The 18,227-nt window shown below is 38.7% G+C and overlaps 2 protein-coding genes across 2 annotated transcripts; one reads left to right on the top strand and one right to left on the bottom strand.

Moving 5' to 3' along the window:
- Positions 1-4,450: 4,450 nt before the first annotated feature.
- Positions 4,451-7,115, bottom strand: LOC120424180 (ATP-dependent RNA helicase DDX54). The gene is made up of 2 exons (XM_039588236.2): positions 6,072-7,115; positions 4,451-6,010 (listed from the first exon to the last, which is right to left on the bottom strand). The coding sequence occupies exons 1-2, from the start codon at positions 6,963-6,965 to the stop codon at positions 4,523-4,525; spliced, it is 2,382 nt and encodes a 793-aa protein (XP_039444170.1). The 5' UTR covers positions 6,966-7,115; the 3' UTR covers positions 4,451-4,522.
- A 2,425-nt stretch (positions 7,116-9,540) lies between these two features.
- Positions 9,541-16,644, top strand: LOC120424182 (HEAT repeat-containing protein 6). Its single transcript, XM_039588237.2, has 4 exons — positions 9,541-9,747; positions 9,806-11,783; positions 15,377-15,540; positions 15,599-16,644. Exons 1-4 carry the CDS (start codon positions 9,595-9,597, stop codon positions 16,634-16,636), a joined length of 3,333 nt encoding a protein of 1,110 aa, XP_039444171.1. The 5' UTR covers positions 9,541-9,594; the 3' UTR covers positions 16,637-16,644.
- Positions 16,645-18,227: the final 1,583 nt, after the last annotated feature.

Genomic DNA, 18,227 nt, shown 5'->3' with positions numbered 1-18,227 from the left:
CCTCAGAACAGACCGAATAAAAGTAGTCCGGTAAAATCCGTTAAGCTCATGTACAAGGTTATTTCTTAAGAGGCAGTATTTGTAGATTCTGCTCGGTTTGTTCTAGAGGTCGTATCGAGGTGCTCCGATTTGGATGAAACTTTCAGGGTTTGTTTGTCTATACATGAGATGAACTCATGCCAAATATGAGCCCTCTACGACAAAGGGAAGTGAGGTAAAACGGGCATTGAAGTTTGAGGTCCAAAAAACATGAAAAATCTTAAAATTGCTCGCATTTCCGTAAAACTTCATCAATTCCAACTTTCTTAGATGCATTCGAATGGTATTTTGAAGCCCTTCAAAATGTGCTATAGACATCCAGGATTGGTTTGACTTTTTCTCATAGCTTTTGCAAATTACTGTTAAAAATGGATTTTTTAAAACCTTAATAACTTTTTGCAACAGCCTCCAACACCCATACTTCCATAGGTCAAAAGTTAGGGAATTTCATGGACTATAAGCCTACGGTATTAACTTTTTGGCCAATCGCAGTTTTTCTCATAGTTTTACGATTTTTCTATAACAAACATTTTACAACGTTAGTTTTTGCCCTGTAGGCTTCCATAGCGGCACTTTTTGGTCTCAATTTTGACATATTCGGAATCCTCAGGAAATTTTACATTAGATTGAGATGTTGGAGTTATGAATTTGACTAAGAAAATAATTAAATAAAATATTCATGAAAAAAAGTTAGATTTTTCATACCCTGTGTTCAATACGTCAAATGCTGTATCAAGTAGGCGAATACCTGTTTTACCCATAATCCGACAAAATGCTAAATAATATTTTAATTAATTCTAAATGGCATTTTTTCCAATCAAATTCAAAATTCCAACACCTCAATCGAATGTAAAATTTTCTGAGGATTCCGAATATTTCAAAATTGAGACCAAAAAGTGCCGCTATGGAAGCCTACAGGGCAAAAACTAACGTTGTAAAATGTTTGTTATAGAAAAATCGTAAAACTATGAGAAAAACTGCGATTGGCCAAAAAGTTAATACCGTAGGCTTATAGTCCATGAAATTCCCTAACTTTTGACCTATGGAAGTATGGGTGTTGGAGGCTGTTGCAAAAAGTTATTAAGGTTTTAAAAAATCCATTTTTAACAGTAATTTGCAAAAGCTATGAGAAAAAGTCAAACCAATCCTGGATGTCTATAGCACATTTTGAAGGGCTTCAAAATACCATTCGAATGCATCTAAGAAAGTTGGAATTGATGAAGTTTTACGGAAATGCGAGCAATTTTAAGATTTTTCATGTTTTTTGGACCTCAAACTTCAATGCCCGTTTTACCCCACTTCCCTTTGTCGTAGAGGGCTCATATTTGGCATGAGATCATCTCATGTATAGACAAACAAACCCTGAAAGTTTCATCCAAATCGGAGCACCTCGATACGACCTGTTTCACATCGGTGAAAAACTCGCTCTTAAGTAATTTCCTCAGATTCTTAGACCACCTTCACTTAAAAAAAAATCATCCAACTCCAAGATTTGGGCATACCGTTGAGAATTTCCCTTTTCACCTTAAAAAAAAAAAAGTGGAGATGGGAGCGGCAGACAGTTGTTGGCTGTCATTGATTTGAAAGTCTGGTTTAGCTGGAATTTGTTGTACTCCCAAAGGCGCAATTTTTCAATGTTAGATTGAGATCATTCGATCGTAATTTTTCGACCCACTATCAACAAAACGACTGACAATCGAAAAAATCTCGATACAGTCCAGACTCGATTATTCGAAGGTTTGTAGTCCGAAGTCCCGGATAATCACGAACATTTTTTTTCGTTTTTTTTTCTTTTTCTTGTTTTAAACGTTAAATTTGAGTTCTGCGACCCAAATTAGAATAGTTGATTGCCTATTAAATTTTGAAATGCATGTTTTGTCTACATTTCGTCACCGCCAAATTGGCCGCCATCTTGGATTTTAAAAAATCACTTTAGCGTAGTTTAGGGGTCATATTTCTCGAAAAAAAAAGAGATTCAAAATTATTTCGTTTTCTAATTTTTGATTGTTTTAAAATAATTTGTTGACTCGATTATACGAAATTTTGGGTTTTAGATGTTTTTTTTTTGTGCTAAGTCTAGTACGGAACTTGGAAGGAACGCAAAACTCAATTTAAAAAAAGGCTCAAGAAACTGTCAAGGGGTCACGAAAAGATTTTTCATAAGCGGTATGCAGCTGTAGAAATTCAAAAAATTTAAAATACAAATATTCAAAACTTTAAAATTAAGAAAATAATTAATTTAGATATTTAAAAAGACAACATTAAAAAACTTTAAATTTTCAAAAAATCAAAATTCCTAAAAACAAAAAAAAATTGAAATTTTAGAGCTAAAAAAATTAAAAGTTTAAAAAATTTAAATGCTCTAAAAAAACAACATTAGAAAAATTTAAAAAAAATTAGATTTGAACATTTTAAATACAGCTCGTACTCAATTATCCGTAGTCGAAGCCTAATTTCACTCCGGATAATCGAATCACATTTCTTCATTTTTTCTCAACATAACTCCAAAATGCTCAAAAGTTATCTTATTTTCTGTTTAAAAAATTTAAGAAATTCAGAATTTTAAATTTTTAAATTAATTTTTTGCTAAAATTACCATTTAAAATTTGTAGAATTTCTAAATTCTTGACTTTTTAAACCTCTAAACTGAATTATTTTATTTTTAAACTCGATGAATATTTTAATTAATTTATTTTAAGATATTAGAATTTAATAATTTATTTTTTTTTGTTTAATTTAAGTTTTTTTTACATTTTTAATTCCTAATTTTTGAATCTTCAAATTTTTAACCTCTAAACCTATGAATTTGAGTTACCATTGTTTTTTTCAAACATTAAGAACATATAGAATTTAGGAAATTAAAAACTAAAAGAATTTAAGAATTGAAAAAATAGAATTACAGAATTTTTGAATTTGAATCTCATATTTTTCTTTTTTTGATTTAATATTTTTAGATTTTAAATACCTATTATAGAATTAAAAAAAAACAGAATTTCTATTTTTTTTTAGATTTTTGAACCAGTTCGTATTTGCTACCAATTTTTTTTTTTAATTATGAACATAAAGAATTTATTTAGGAATTTAAAAAATAAAAGAATTAATTTTTTTTCTTTTAAAATTTCTTATAATTTAGGAATTTAAAAAACAATTAATCTTCAAACTTTTGAACCTCTAAATTTCTAAATAAGTCTCATCACTTTTTAAAAACTTTTGTAAAAAAAGCCAAAATTTAAAAAAAAATCTTTTTTTAAAATTTTGAGTCTTAGAAATGTAAATATTCGAAATTTAAAAATTCTAAAATTGAAAATAGATACTTTCAAGATTAATAAAAATCAAAGATCCAAGATTTGAAGAGAACACAGGTACCTAGTACACGATTATCCGAAGTCCATGCCAAAATTTTACTCCGGATAAACCAATAACATTTTTTTTTTTTAAATTTCTCAGAATTTGGTCTCTAACCTAAAATATGACTTCAAAAATACTCTAAAGTTATCTAATGTTCTGTTATGAAATACGGCGGATTTTTTTGACAAAGAACTTTGTCCTAAGGGCTCTATTCTGGTGAGGTGTCAATCCAGAAAACGAAAAATGTCGCGCGTTACGAAAATGTTGCATGCTTTTTTAATTTAAGAATGAAAGCATTTAGAAATTCAAGAAATTGAGAATCTCAAAATTTCAGAATTCAAGAATTTTTGAACTGAGAATTTTAGATTTTAAGAATTTTATAATCCTAAAATTTTCGAAATTCCAAATTTAAAATTTTTGAATCTCTGAACCTCTAAATTTGAGTGACCAGTTTCATAAAATTATAGTATTATTAAATATTTAAATATATTTTAAATTTAGAAAATCCAGTCAACAATCGATAAATAACACGTAACCACAAAGAAACATTCTCACGTCGATGTGCCACCCGAGCACCGAAGATATGAAGCCGGTTGTTTTATGTTATGTGTAAACTGGGACCCGTTTCGAGGTTGCCTTTCACCCAGTCGTCCTGGGTTCGATCCCAGAAGGTCTCGGTGACATTTTTCGAGGCGAGATTTGTCTGATCACGCCTTCCGTCGAACGGGGAAGTAAATGTTGGCCCCGGTCCAACCTACAGGTTAGGTCGTTAGCTCAGTCCAGGCGTAGGAGTCGTCTTCCTAGGTCCTGCCTCGGTGGAGTCGCTGGTAGGGAGTTGGACTCACAATTCAAAGGTCGTCAGTTCGAATCCCGGGGTGGAAGGAAGCTAAGGTGTAAACAGAGGTTTGCAATTGCCTCAACAATCAAGCCTTCGGACACCTAGTTTCGAGTAGGAATCTCGTAATCGAGAACGCCAAATTTTTTTTAGCTTTTCAAGTTGTAAAAATTGTGAAATCAAAATGGCTTGTTCGGATCATTTAGACAACGCCAAAACAACCTGCTCTTCACGTCTTCGCATCTATTCTCCAAGTAAACAAACAAATATATCTCAATCCTCCGCGTACTCACCCGCCTCTCACTTTGCCTTCCCCTTCATCTTCTTGTTGATCGAGCGCTTCTTCCGGGCCAGATTCTTCAACCGGGCGACCTTCTCGCGCGCCAGCTTTTCCTCCTTGTCCAGCCGGGTCTTGGCAATCTGTTCGACCGAGCGCAGCTCCGACGTTCCCTCGCGTTGCTTCTTCGCCGCCACCTTGGCGTTGTGCCGACCCCAGTGCGTGTGCGGGAAGTCCATCCTGGTGGCGGCAGGTCTCGCGGAGAAGGAATCTTCCTCGTCGCTGTCGTTCTGGCGGGCGCGTTCCTGCTCGTCCACCTTGGTGCGCTCCTTCCACTTGTCGTAGCGACCGGTTTTGTAGGACGCCGCGATCCAGACGCCGTGCTCGGTGCGGATCTTGCCCGCCTTCGGGTTCACCACGTTGACCATCTTCTTCTTTTTGCGGTCCCACTTTTGCAGGCGCTGGTGTTGGCGCTGGTCGGCGGCCGTGTCTCCGATGACCGACAGTTCCGCGTTGGAGGCTTCCTTGGCGAACGAGTTGATAGCGTAACCGTCCTCTTCGACGTGGTCCTTGGCCTGGTACGAAATGTAGTTCTCGTCGTCCTTGACGGCGGTCTTCTTGTCCTTGGACTCTTCTTCAGCCTTGACGGCCTGGGCAGCCTTCTTCTCCTCTTCCTCTTCCAGCTCGGCCAACTTGCGCTTGTGCTTTTCGATCTTGATCGTGTCCTTTTCGCGCTTTTCGTTCATGATCAGCATTCGTTTGGCGTTGCTTTTGGGATTCAACTCGAAGATGGTCGTCTGCGGGCGGTAGCTCTTCATCTGCGCCAGGAAGCTGTTCCGAAATTCGTCCGCATCTACCGCCGGTTTCTTCTCTTCCTGCTTCGTCGTCAGTGCCTTCTTCTGCTTTTTCGCCTTCTTCCCCAACAGCTTGTCCTTTTTCTTGGCCTCGTTTTCCTTCTCCATCGCGGCCGCGAACTCGTCCAGCACTTTTAACTCGCTAATCTTGAACCGTTTCGCCTTCTTGTTGGAACTCGCGGACGCCGCCGGTCTCGTGACGATGTACTGCTTGTAAGCGTTGTTACTCACTCTGAAGGCCGTGGCCAAATCGATGTGCTTGATGCGTTCCAGCACGATCTGGTGCTCGGATTCGACCGCTTCCGGCGGAGCTCGCCCCATGTTTCGCGAATCCGTCACGTCCAACGGTCGCGTCAAAAACATGTGCAAATCAATCATGTGCGCAATGTCGTCGTTGGAAAAGATGTTGTAAGCGGTTCCGGAACGACCGGCACGGGCACATCGGCCCACCCGATGGATGAACAGTTTGGGCTTGCCTGGGAAGTGCACGTTCACGACGTAATCCAGCGTTGGAATGTCCAAACCGCGGGCGGCAATATCCGTCACGACCAGCACGTTCACCTTCTTCATGGTGAACTTGGCGGTGTTGATCTTACGCGCTGACGCGTCCAGGCCGGAATAAACGTGCGTGCACGGGATCCCGGACTTGGTCAAGAGCTGCAAAAATATAATTATTTGAAAAAAATTTCCTTAAAAATCGTTCAAACATCCAACTCACCAGCGAAATCAACTCCACGTGATGCTGCGTTCCGGCAAACACCACAATCTGGGCGTTCTTCGGGATGACCTCGCGTATCAGAACCAGCAGCGTTGCGTACCGTTCGTCCGGCCGGCAGTAAATGAACCGCAAGTCCAACGTTTCCGGAATCTTGGACTCAACGTCCAACCGGATCAGCGTCGGATTGCTCAGCCCAGCCTTGGCAAACTCCACCATCACCTTGGGCAGCGTTGCGCTGAAAAGCACCATCTGGCGCGAGGACGGAAGTCGAGCTAGTGTCTCCGTCAGCTGCTCCCCGAAACCCATCTCAAACAGTCGATCGGCTTCGTCAAAAACGCAATACTTAATCGCCGACAGCTTCAGGTCCATCTCGACGCACAGATGCAGGAACCGCCCAGGCGTGGCCACAATAATGTCCGGCAGCGTGTGAATCGCCGCAAACTGCGTGTCCATCGAATCGCCCCCCAGCACCAGAATCGTCTTCAAGTCCATAAACTTCCCCAGCTGCTTGATGAACTTGAACGTCTGGATGGCCAGCTCCCGCGTCGGCGACAGAATCAACGCCCTCGCGCCCTTCTTAATCTCCCGCTGCTTCAGCTTCTCGAACAACGGAATCAAAAAGCAACCGGTCTTTCCCGAGCCCGTCTTGGCCATCGCCACCACGTCCCGCCCCTCCAGTATCAACGGAATCGTCTTCCGCTGGATCGGCGTCGGCACCTTGTAGCCCATCTTCAAAATTCCCTTCAGCACAGGCATGGCGAGGCCCATGGCCTGGAATCCGCCCCCGTTCTTCTTCTTCTTTTTGCCGCCCTTGCCCGGCTCATCGTCGTCGTAGTCCAGGTCCACGTTTTCCACCGAAAAACCCGGAATCACGTTCGGATCGTCGAGGTCCATGGTGGCGCGCAGCTAACTAGCAAATAATTTTCACTTTTCCTCCAGAAATAATCAACTTTTCACGATTAAAATCACGGATTTCCAGAAAGAACCGACGGAACGAACCGCATTTCGACGATTTCCAACGGGTAAACAAAAACACGTGCGGGCGAGAACTTGACGGTTTGACGTTTCGGGGATTAGGTCAACTCAACCCAGTAAGAAAAGTTTTAAGATTGTGTTCGATCTCGGTAGACCGACAACGACGTCGGTTTGTGGGCTCTAGATTTCTTTGTTTTTTAAAGGTCCGCTTAAGGGGTTACATACATGTAGAAAATCACAAAACTTCATATTACAGAAAATTTATTGAATCCACTTAAATGATGATTTTCAATCAATCCTGAAACTTTCATGAAGATATTACATGATTAAACTGAGTTAGAGACAATTTTCAGCTCAACATCTTGCCGCGCGCAAAGCAGACTGTCAAACTTTCTGAGCGTTTTTCTCGAAACACCGAGTTGATTTACGGGTGCCAGGATATCTCGAGATGGGATGGACCAAATTGGCTGAAAATCGGAGTGAAAACTCTCAAGAACTATCCCGTGTGCATGACGCAGCCCGATTTTGAAATTTTGCTTTTTAAAAAATTACAAAAATGAAAAACTGACGATTTTTAATATGAAAAACACAAAAATATTTTTATCTTTTTTTAAAATAAGTTTTTTGAAAATCGGCCTTCGTCATGCACACAGAACTGGTTTAAAGAGTCTTCACCAAAATATTGAGCCGATTTGGTCAAGGCAGTGTTGAGATATCGTGGCACCCGTTTTTTGAAACTGCTAACTTCAATGCTTCAAATAGTTATATCTCGGCAATGATACAACCAAATGTATATTTTAAATCCCTGAAAACAGATTTTTAAATAAAATTAAGTTTGTGCTCACACCAGCCTCTGACTTTTCTGTCGATTTACATGTATGTAACCCCTTAAGCTATTGTCTTTCATTTGTTTGTAGGACTTTTTCAATAAATCAAAATTTCAGATTTATAACATTATCGGCCTAAAAAAAACCTAATTTTAAAATTAGTTAGGGGAACTATACCTTTTCTCAGCCTATTTCTTTTATCGGCCTATCAGCACTTTGATTATGAATTACAGCTGTTATAAAGTGTTTTTGACTGTTCCAAAGTAATAACTAGCTTAAAAAAAAGTGAGCAAGCAACTCTTCATTGCTGATACTTCTGAAAATATGGATTTAATAGCGGAAAACGGCAAAAGTGATGAGAATTGGTCGAACGGCTTAGAGTGATTAAAATGGGCATATTTCCCCTATATTTGTTTAAATTCCATGTTTTGATTTTTTGTATCCAGGGTTTTAAGCGAAGATGGCGCTCTAATGGTGAACATCCGAAATGTCAAAATCGCGCAGTAGCACCAACATAAGAAAACAAATGTGGCTGTCATGCCATGGCACACTTCTTTCGGAATATTGGTACCACTGCGTGATTTTGACATTTCGGACGTTCACCATTAGAACGCCATCTTCGCTTAAAAACCTGGATTTAAATTGGGTTTTAAAATTAATTATCTGATTTTATAAAATTTAATTTCTAAACAAACATTTTTTTATAAATCTTTGAACATTACAAAAAAATAAAGTAAGACGTTTAAATATCTATTATTTTAAAATTTCAATTTTCATTTTTTCTCAAATTTGAAATTTTAATTTTTTTAAAAAGAATTTCGGGATTAATTAGGGGAACAGCATCTAATTCCAGCGTGCCTCTAATGTTGGCAGGTCAGAAATTTGACATTCAATTGCTAATGAAAAGCGTTTTCAACTGAAATCGAGTGATAAATAGCTCAATAAGGAGTGAGCAAGCAACTTTGTATCAAAAGTTTTGCAAAATTAGTTGTTGAAATAGTGAAAATCAGCAAATTGGATGGAGTTAGGAGTGAGTGCTTAACCTGCCAAACATACGAGAATTTCCCCTTTTTTAGATTTTAAGAATTTAAGAATTTTAGAATTTTAGAATTTTAGAATTTTAGAATTTTAGAATTTTAGAATTTTAGAATTTTAGAATTTTATAATTTTATAATTTTAGAATTTTAGAATTTTAGAATTTTAGAATTTTAGAATTTTAGAATTTCAGAATTTTAGAATTTTAGAATTTTAGAATTTTAGAATTTTAGAATTTTAGAATTTTAGAATTTTAGAATTTTAGAATTTTAGAATTTTAGAATTTTAGAATTTTAGAATTTTAGAATTTTAGAATTTTAGAATTTTAGAATTTTAGAATTTTAGAATTTTAGAATTTAGGAATTTAAGAATTTTAGAGTTTTGGAATTTTAGAGTTTTGGAATTTTGGAATTTAAGAATTTTAGAAGTTTAGAATTTTAGAAGTTTAGAATTTTAGAATAATTATTAAATATTAGAACAAAACAAAAATTATTAATAATTAGAACAATTATTGTAGAATTTTAAAATTTTAAAATTTTAATATCTTTATTTGGCTCGGTAAAATCGGTTGACCTAATTGCCTTGTGGTAAAACAGACCACCTCCTCCGCTCGCAACAGATCTGTCAAAATCAGCCGTGCTCGCGCGTTGTAAACAACCCCCGAACTTTCGCACCCGTCAGAAACCATGGAGCTGGAACCGCAATTTATCAGTCTGTCCACCAAGTTCCTGTTCATCAACTACGGTGGCCAGTTCAGCGACTACCGGAACGAGCTGAACACGCTCCTCAACGAGCTCAACAGCTTGGACTACAAAAACCAGCAGATTACGGACGTCAAGGTGGGGCGGTTTGCTTCGGGGGGAACAGATGGTTGATGCTTTTTGTTTGTTTTCGCAGGCCCCAATCCGGTTGATTGAGTCGTTCGTCAACATTCCGACCGCCGAGGACACACTGATCGTGAAGGCGTGCTGTCTGGTCAAGACGCTGGTGAATCGACAGAAGATAACGCTTCCGGGGAATGTTGCCGTTTTGGTGATTTCTTGGCTGTTGAAGTGTTTGGACCGTTGCTTTTACCAGGTGGTTTGCGAGGTGTTGGGGACGGTCCAGCTGCTGCTGAGGCACTGCGGGGACCATGTCGGGGTGTTTGCGGACGTGTTGGTGGGTGGGAATGGGGTGTTGGTGAGCTTGCTGGGGGATCCGGATTATAAGCGGGTTGAGAGGGGTGGGAATTGTGATCGTTGTTCTGCGGGGGAGATTTACTTGGCGGCTGTGACGTGTTTGGAGGCGATGTTGGTGGCTTGTGAAGAGGGGGGTTTGATGGAGAAGCAGCTGCCGTTGATTGGGGACGCGGTTTTGGGGTTGGCATTTCGCGTAAAGGTTGATGTTTTGCCGGAGGCGTCGTTTTATAGTTTGGTAATTTCGACGTTTAATTGCTTGCGGTTGGTGGCGGTTCAGCAGGAGGAGTGGCTGGGGGAGCATTTGGGACAGTTGTTGGGACTGGCTAAGGCGTATGTGATGTATGGGATTCCGGGGATTAATCAGTTGACCCCGCAGAAGGTCATGGTTTCGCAGCAGGGAGTTCCGGAGCCGCAGCACATTCCAATGAACAAGGGAGGGAAGGTTCCCAAGACAAGGAAGACGAGAACTCCTGCCAAGGGGGGTAAAGGTGGACGGAATGAAGGGAAGCGGCCTGCTGGAAAGACTGGTTCCACTTGGGATGAGAACAGTCGACAGCCGTACTCGGAGCACAGTCTCGTGTTGGAGCCTGCAACGGTTACAAACTACAACTCTAGCAACGCTTATCGAACCAGCGATTCGGATTTTTCCGAGAGCGAATCTTCGCGAGTTCAAATCGATCGCCAGAAGTTGTCCAAACTAAGATTGTCGGCGTTGACGTTGATAAGCACAATTACGCAGAACGTGGAGAAACGGATCATGTTCGGCTATTGGCACGCTCTTTTCCCCGATGAAAGTCGAACTCCGGCCACGGTTTCACTGCTGAACTGCGTCCTGAAAGATCCTTCGCCCAAGTGTCGGATAGCAGCCATTCAGGCAACCTCGTTCATGCTGTACAAATCGAAACCGTTCCTCATTCAAGCGGAAAGCAGCAAGAAACCTCCGACGTCCTTCACTCCCTTCTCAATCGCCCTCGGCAACATCGTTCACGAAATGTACGACATGATGACCCAGGCGCTGGCCGACGAAAGTGACCTGTCCGTGCTGACGCAGATCCTCAAGTGCCTTACAGTGTTCATTCAGGCCACCCCCTTCCACCGGTTACGCACCGGAATCGTAACGAAGTTCGTTCGGTTCGTCCGAATCCTAACCCGGCACAAAGATCCCACCATCAAGGTGGGTGCCCTCATGGTCATGGGATTCCTCATCTCGGTCAGCGAAATCACCCCGGAAATATCCGCCGTGGTCGGCATTCCAAAATCCGAAATCATCAACAAAAGCAACGAAACGCGCAAGCGAAACACTGCCGAAGCCCTCGCGGTCGAATTTGCCGACGAAGAGGAAGAGTACGTCCCCTCGGACGACGAACCGGAACCACCGTCCTCCGAGGACGCCTCCCCCGAAGACCACCCCGTCAAAATCTCCTGGCTGCTGCAAATCGCGCTCGAATATCTGGGCGTTACGGTCAACGCCAAGCATCACATCCAAGGCCCGTCGGCCGTCATGCCCGTCCGGATGGAGTGCCTGCAGGTGCTGTCCGCGATGACGTCGCACTACTCGCTGCTGGTGGAGCATCTGCCGTTGGTGGCGCAAGCACTGCAGGCCTCCTTCCGCGACGCCATTCCGGAGATTAAGCTGTACGCGGGCAGGGTGTTGGACCTGCTCGGGCACGCGATCAATACGTCGCTGTTGTTGAAGGGTAAATTTTATTTTCGCTTGAGTAGTTCTCTGCATTTTTTTCGTGATTTTTTAATTTTCATTTAATGATTTGGATGAAACGTTGTTCATGCATCATTAGATTTTCCGTACAATTCTACATACAATTGGTCATAAAAATGGTTATGTAAATGTACACACTTTTCTTTACCGAATTCGGTTTCAACTGCTGAATAGTTCGGTAAACTAAAAATTGCCGAATTCGGTAAAAACATACCGAAATTCGGTAATTATGTTCATTCTTGTCCATCGTACAACCAATATACGGTAAAATTTTGATCATTTTGACAGATGGTTTGCCGATCTAAACTTTAGCGATTTTTCAACTACCGAATTCGGTAAAAATATCTAATTTAGATTTTCTAATTTAAAATGTGTATGAAATTCTGTATTTCGAGAAGGGATTTTCTGATCAATTGGGTCCTAAAGCCCTCTGTCTATTTTTTAGTAACATTTTTTCGATAGATCAACTATGGTCCCCTTGGAACGAGCTGTCAAGTAGGTAGGACCTTTTCTGTCAAGAAGTAACTTTTTTAAGAATTGATTTAAAAATCCATTTTATATCCTTTGCGGTCGTACTCAAACCCCGATGGTTTGACACCAACTGTTGTCAAACGAATGGGGTCACTTTTTAGTTTGACACACCTTTTAAACAGAGTTCACACAAACTACCAAATGTTTTTTTTGATAGTGTGCGTGAGCGCTGTGTAAAAAGTGACAGTTCGTCACTTTTTAGTTTGACTTTGACCAACAAACGGGATACAAACTAAAAAAGTGTCAAACGAAAAAGTGACCAACCACCGGGGGTTGAGTACTCAGAAAGCTTAATCGTTGTGAACAATAAAATAACAAATTAAAGCTTAATGTTAGGACCCAATTTGGTGTCGTCGGTAAAGTTTATTAGGACTTTTCGAAACAAAAAAGTGCTCGAAAAAAAAGTTGTATTTCACTTTTTATGACTAAAAGTTGAATTTCCAAAATACGTATTTTTTTAATTTTCTAAATTTTTAGATGTATTTTTAGGGTACTTTTTTTTTGGCCGCTTTTTTTTCTGGAAAATATCGAAAATCTAAACAAAAAAAAATCAGCAAAATTAAACTTGCAATCGAAAGTTGCTTTATAACTGTTTTGTTTAATTCTTTTGCTTTTTGTTAGGTTTTTAAAGTTTAAAAATAAATCTTGATAGAAAAAAACCTACTTATTTCTATATATATAATATATATTATAATATTTTTTTCGGCGGGGCTTTTTTTGATAAAGTATTTTTAAACGCAAAAAAATAAAAAAAATAAAAATTTAAATAACAAGCCAAAGTTTCAATAATTGAATGCAAAAAGTGTTTTAAAATGCATTTTACACTAGTTCAGTTGTTTTGCAATCATTAGTTTTCAAAAAACTAAGATTTGACGAAAACAAAAAAATAAAATAAAAAAACTTTTTGCGATACTAAACATTGAAAATTTTCAAAAATTCAAAAAGTGTTTAAATCAACCCAAAAATTTTAAAAATGATTTTAAACGCAGGGGAATGCATTTTAAATAAATTTCAGCTGACTTCACTTAAATTTCCATAGAAATTTTGAAGTTTTTGAAAAAAAAAATTTTTTTGCCCCCTGATTTTTTGAGCCAATTTTGAGGGGGAGGGGGGGGGGGCAGGCCAAGGATTGATATCTAAGAGCATGCAACTAACTACATCCGTAGTTCTGTTAAATCATTCGGATTGATCAGAACAGTACAGCTCTGGTTCCTTGCAAGTGTCCTATTTTCTTACCTCCACGTTGGCTGGGTTTCGTCATCATGATGACAAAGTGTAACCTAGCTGGTGGCCTGTGGAAACGGATCGTAAACCTTTGACCACCGCGGGTCAGAGTCGAGACGGCTGAAAGAAAGGGGCGCGACAATGTGGGAAAAGGAAGTAATTTGTGATTGTAGACGGTATTGTTTTGATTCGCAGTATGTTGAGTCAACTGCTGTGGATGTACCTGAAACATCGCACGACGGGGTTTCTCTTCTCTTCATTCTCAGCTACCACCTATCACCTATTTTTATTTTGCTGTACTGATTCTCACTTCTTCACTGATTCTTCTATTTAATATCCATCATTTGATTTTGGTTTTACTAACTATTGATTCTCTTATCTCTCAAAGCTTTTCCAGTCTTTTTTACCAATTGATACTGCTGTAACAAACTTTGTTTTTTTCCTTAAAAATATACTTTTCCTTAATGTACTAGTAATATCAAGTCTATTTATCATTTGTCTAATCATTTTTGATTTTATTGCGAATTTATTTATCTGCACAATTCGTTATCTGTCCTATAAATTATCATTACTATAATCTAAGCTTGTTTTTTTTATCTCTATTTATTAACTATTGTCTAATTTTACATCTAATACATCCAGCTTCTCATTTTTATTCTTTAAAATACGCTCATCAGTGCTGATATGCCAACATTAGGTGCACGATGGAATTGCATGCTGTCTCCTTAGTCTTAGTAAACAATGTCTTATAAGAGTTGTATATTTCAGTAAAAAGTTCGTGTAAATCTTTGTCGAGACAAAATGATGTATTCAGCAACATAATTATTAAAGACTTTTTCCAGAAGAGACGCAGACACTGCTAAAGCAATGTGGCAACCGGGCGATACGCATGCTGCGCGGTTCTTGCGCGTAAGCAAAAAGACCCGGCCTTTGAGGTTATGCAAAAATCACCTTTTTTTGTAGCTACAAAAAAACTTTTTCTTGGCATAACTTTAAAAGTAAATTTAATAGGGTCTTAGGGGACCCCAAAACGAGCAGAATAAGACGGATCCGGCCAAAATCGGTTCAGCCAGTTCTGAGATAATCGTGTGAAAAAAAAATCATGTCTACACACATCCCCACAGACATTTGTTCAGAATTTGATTCTTGGTCGATAGGTATACGTGAAGGTATATCTAGGAGTCGTAATTAAGAAGTTAATTTTTCGAGTGATTTTATAGCCTTGCCTCAGTGAGGTGAGGAAGGCAAAAAAGAAAATGGTATTACAAATTACGATTGTAATTTCTAGATCCAAGATCGAGATTTCTCAATAGTGAAATTTCGATCGAAATTTCTCCATGGTAGGTCTAGATTAGTCGATGGTAAGTCGTAGTCGTAGTTAGTGAGTCGAAAAATTACGATCGAAACATTACGATCGAGTGCAATAATTACCACGAAAATCGTTCAAAAATTGCATGGGACAATTATACGTAGGACGGCAGTAAAAATATACCTAGAAAACTTTAAAAATATAAAATACGTATTTAATAAAACACGGTATTTTTTCCCCTGTTTTTTTTGCCTGAAAAGTCCCAATTATAAACTACAACTTTACCCAAGACACAAAATCGATCAGAAAATCCAGTCTCAAGGTACAGATTTTCCCCAAAATTGTATGGAGCCTTGTATGAAAAAACTGGCATAGAGAATAGATGGACAAAGTTTCATCCAAATCAGAAAATAAAAATAAAAAAACAGCGAAAAAGTATGCGAAATCGTAGAGAACCACTCTGTAACATATTTTTAAGAATTTAATTAAATTTCGCCGTTTTTTTTCAGTCACCATCGACCCAGACGAACTATCCAGCTCGGTAGCCTTCTGGACCGCAATGCTCCCGACCGTCACGGAGCAGATCCAGGACATGCAGCAGAACGCATCGCTGCGAGCAATTTGCTGCGACGCGCTCGGAAATTTGGGCGTGCACGTGTTTGAGAAGTTGCCGGTAAGACTTCTTCAAATCCGTTAGAATTTCACAATCTGAAAGTATTCTTCTATTCCAGAGAAAGCCCCAACTGGCGCTGATTTCCCTCCTCACCGGGTGCACCTTCGACGAGGACAGCGGAGTCGGTTCGGCGGCCGTCCGCGCCCTGTCGGTGTACATTCTGTTCCCATCACTCCGCGGCGATTTGTGCTACATCGAGAACACAGTCGAGGCCATTCTGCGAATCCTGCGGGATCCGAACGTGGCCGCCCGGGTCAAGGCAAGCTGGTCACTCGGGAACATTACGGACGCGCTAGTACTCAACGGAAACGGCGTGGGGGATTCCGTCGAACGCGTCGGAGATGATCTGCTGCGCAGGGTCTTCGAGGTGGCCATCGTGGCCGCCGGGGACAACGACAAGGTTCGCTGCAACTCGGTCCGAACCATCGGCAACGTGCTGAGAATGCTTCGCGAGGATCACTTCACAAAACCCGTCTGGGTCGAGCTGAGCCAGAAGTCGATAGACAAGCTCGTCCAGAACATCCTCAGCTCCAACAACGTCAAAGTCAAGTGGAACGCTTGTTTCGCCGCCGGCAACCTCATGCGCAACGACTTCATGTTCTCGACCGAAAGCACCCGGATCGACTGGCAGCGCCAAATCTTCCCCGCCCTCAACCAAATCGTCATCAACTCAAACAACTTCAAAGTCCGCATCAACGCAGCGTCCGCCCTGGCCGTAGTCGAAAACCGCGCCCACTACGCCACCCACTTCATCCCGATTTGGTCCGCCCTCCTGAAAGCCCTCGAACAGTCCGACAACCTGATCGACTACAACGAGTACAAGCACCGGGACAACCTGCAGGAGCAGCTCTGTCTCTCGTTGTCCCACTTTCTACGACTCGCTACCCGGGACGACCTCCCGCCGATGGGGCAGGAACTGCTTCCGCTGGTGGATGCGGTGCGGTCCAACTGGGATCGGGTCGTCAATCGGATACTGCCGGAAAAGTCCGCCAAGATGATTGAGGCGCACGTCAGGCTGCGGGAAATGCAGCCGCTGTTGAAGAGTTCGGAGGCGAAGATGGCGGCGGAGATGATTTTGGGCTGCTTTAGGCAGTGAGAGAGAGAGGTATGTGACGGTTGAAATTATTTATTTATTTTTTTCGTTGTTTAAAGAGCATTGCTTTACTGTATTTGCACACGCTTTTAACGAATTTATGTAATATTGAGCTTATGAAAATGTAATTTTCACAAAAAAAAACTTGTTTGTTTATGTTTATTTGAGAAATTCCAACTCCAATATTTTATGTTTTCAAATAAATTTTCTGAAGCAAAAATAAAAATATATAAATATATAAAAAAAACAAAATTTATCAAACTTTTTCTGACTTCCATATCATCACGTTTGTCTGAAATAAAATATGGTTTAAAAAAAACCAGCAAACGTAAAAACTGCAATAAAAATACTAAAAACTAAATCTTAAAACTTAAACTTAAATGCTTGAAAACTTAAAAACATTAAAAACATTTAAAACATTGAAAAAAACATTAAAGTTTTTTTTTAATTTTTCGGGTTTTCCAAGTTTTGAAAAACTCGAATTTCTTGGAATCTTTTTTTTGAAAAATTTAAAAGCTTAAAAACTTGAAAATTTTGAAAATATTAAAAAAAAAATGCTAAAAGCTTGAAAATCTTGGAAATGTTGAAAAACTTGAAAAACTAGAAAATCTTGAAACTCTTAAAAATCTTGAAGATCTTGAAAATCTTGAAAATCTTGAAAATATTGAAAATATTGAAAATATTGAAAATATTGAAAATATTGAAAATATTGAAAATATTGAAAATATGGAAAATATTGAAAATATTAAAAATATTAAAAATATTGAAAATCTTGAAAATATTGAAAATATAAAAAAAATTAAAAACATTAAAATCTTGAAAAACTGGAAAAACTAGAAAATGTTGAAAAACTTGAAAAACTTGTAACTAGTTTTACAAACTTAAAAAACTTGAAAAACTTGAAAAACTTGAAAAACTTGAAAAACTTAAAAATCTTGAAAATCCTGAAAATCCTGAAAATCTTGAATATCTTGAATATCTTGAAAATCTAGAAAATCTTGAAAATCCTGAAGATATTAAAAATCTTCAAAAACTTGAAAATCTTAAAAACATTAAAAAAAATAAAAAAATAAAATTGAAAAACTTGAAAAGCATGAATAACTTGAAAAACCTGAAAAATCTTGAATATCTTAAAAATCTTGAAAATTTTGAAAATTTTGAAAATCTTAAAAATCTAGAAAATCTAGAAAATCTAGAAAACCAGAAAATCTAGAAAATCCTGAAGATATTGAAAATCTTCAAAAACTTGAAAATCTTGAAAACATTAAAAAAATTAAAAAAATAAAATTGAAAAACTTGAAAAACTTGAAAAGCATGAATAACTTAAAAAACTTGAAAAACTTGAAAAACTTGAGAAACTTTAGAAACTTGAAAAACTTGAAAAACTTGAAAAACTTGAAAACTTGAAAAACTTGAAAAACTTGAAAAACTTGAAAAACTTGAAAATCTTAAAAATCTTAAAAATCTTAAAAAACTTAAAAATCTTGAAAATCTTGAAAATCTTGAAAATCTTGAAAATCTTGAAAATCTTGAAAATCTTGAAAAACTTGAAAATCTTGAAAATCTTGAAAACTTGAAAAACTTGAAAAACTTG

This window comes from Culex pipiens, chromosome 3 (assembly GCF_016801865.2).
Source record: "Culex pipiens pallens isolate TS chromosome 3, TS_CPP_V2, whole genome shotgun sequence".
Lineage (NCBI taxonomy): Eukaryota > Metazoa > Arthropoda > Insecta > Diptera > Culicidae > Culex > Culex pipiens.
This window is presented reverse-complemented; position numbering and strand designations above follow the sequence as displayed.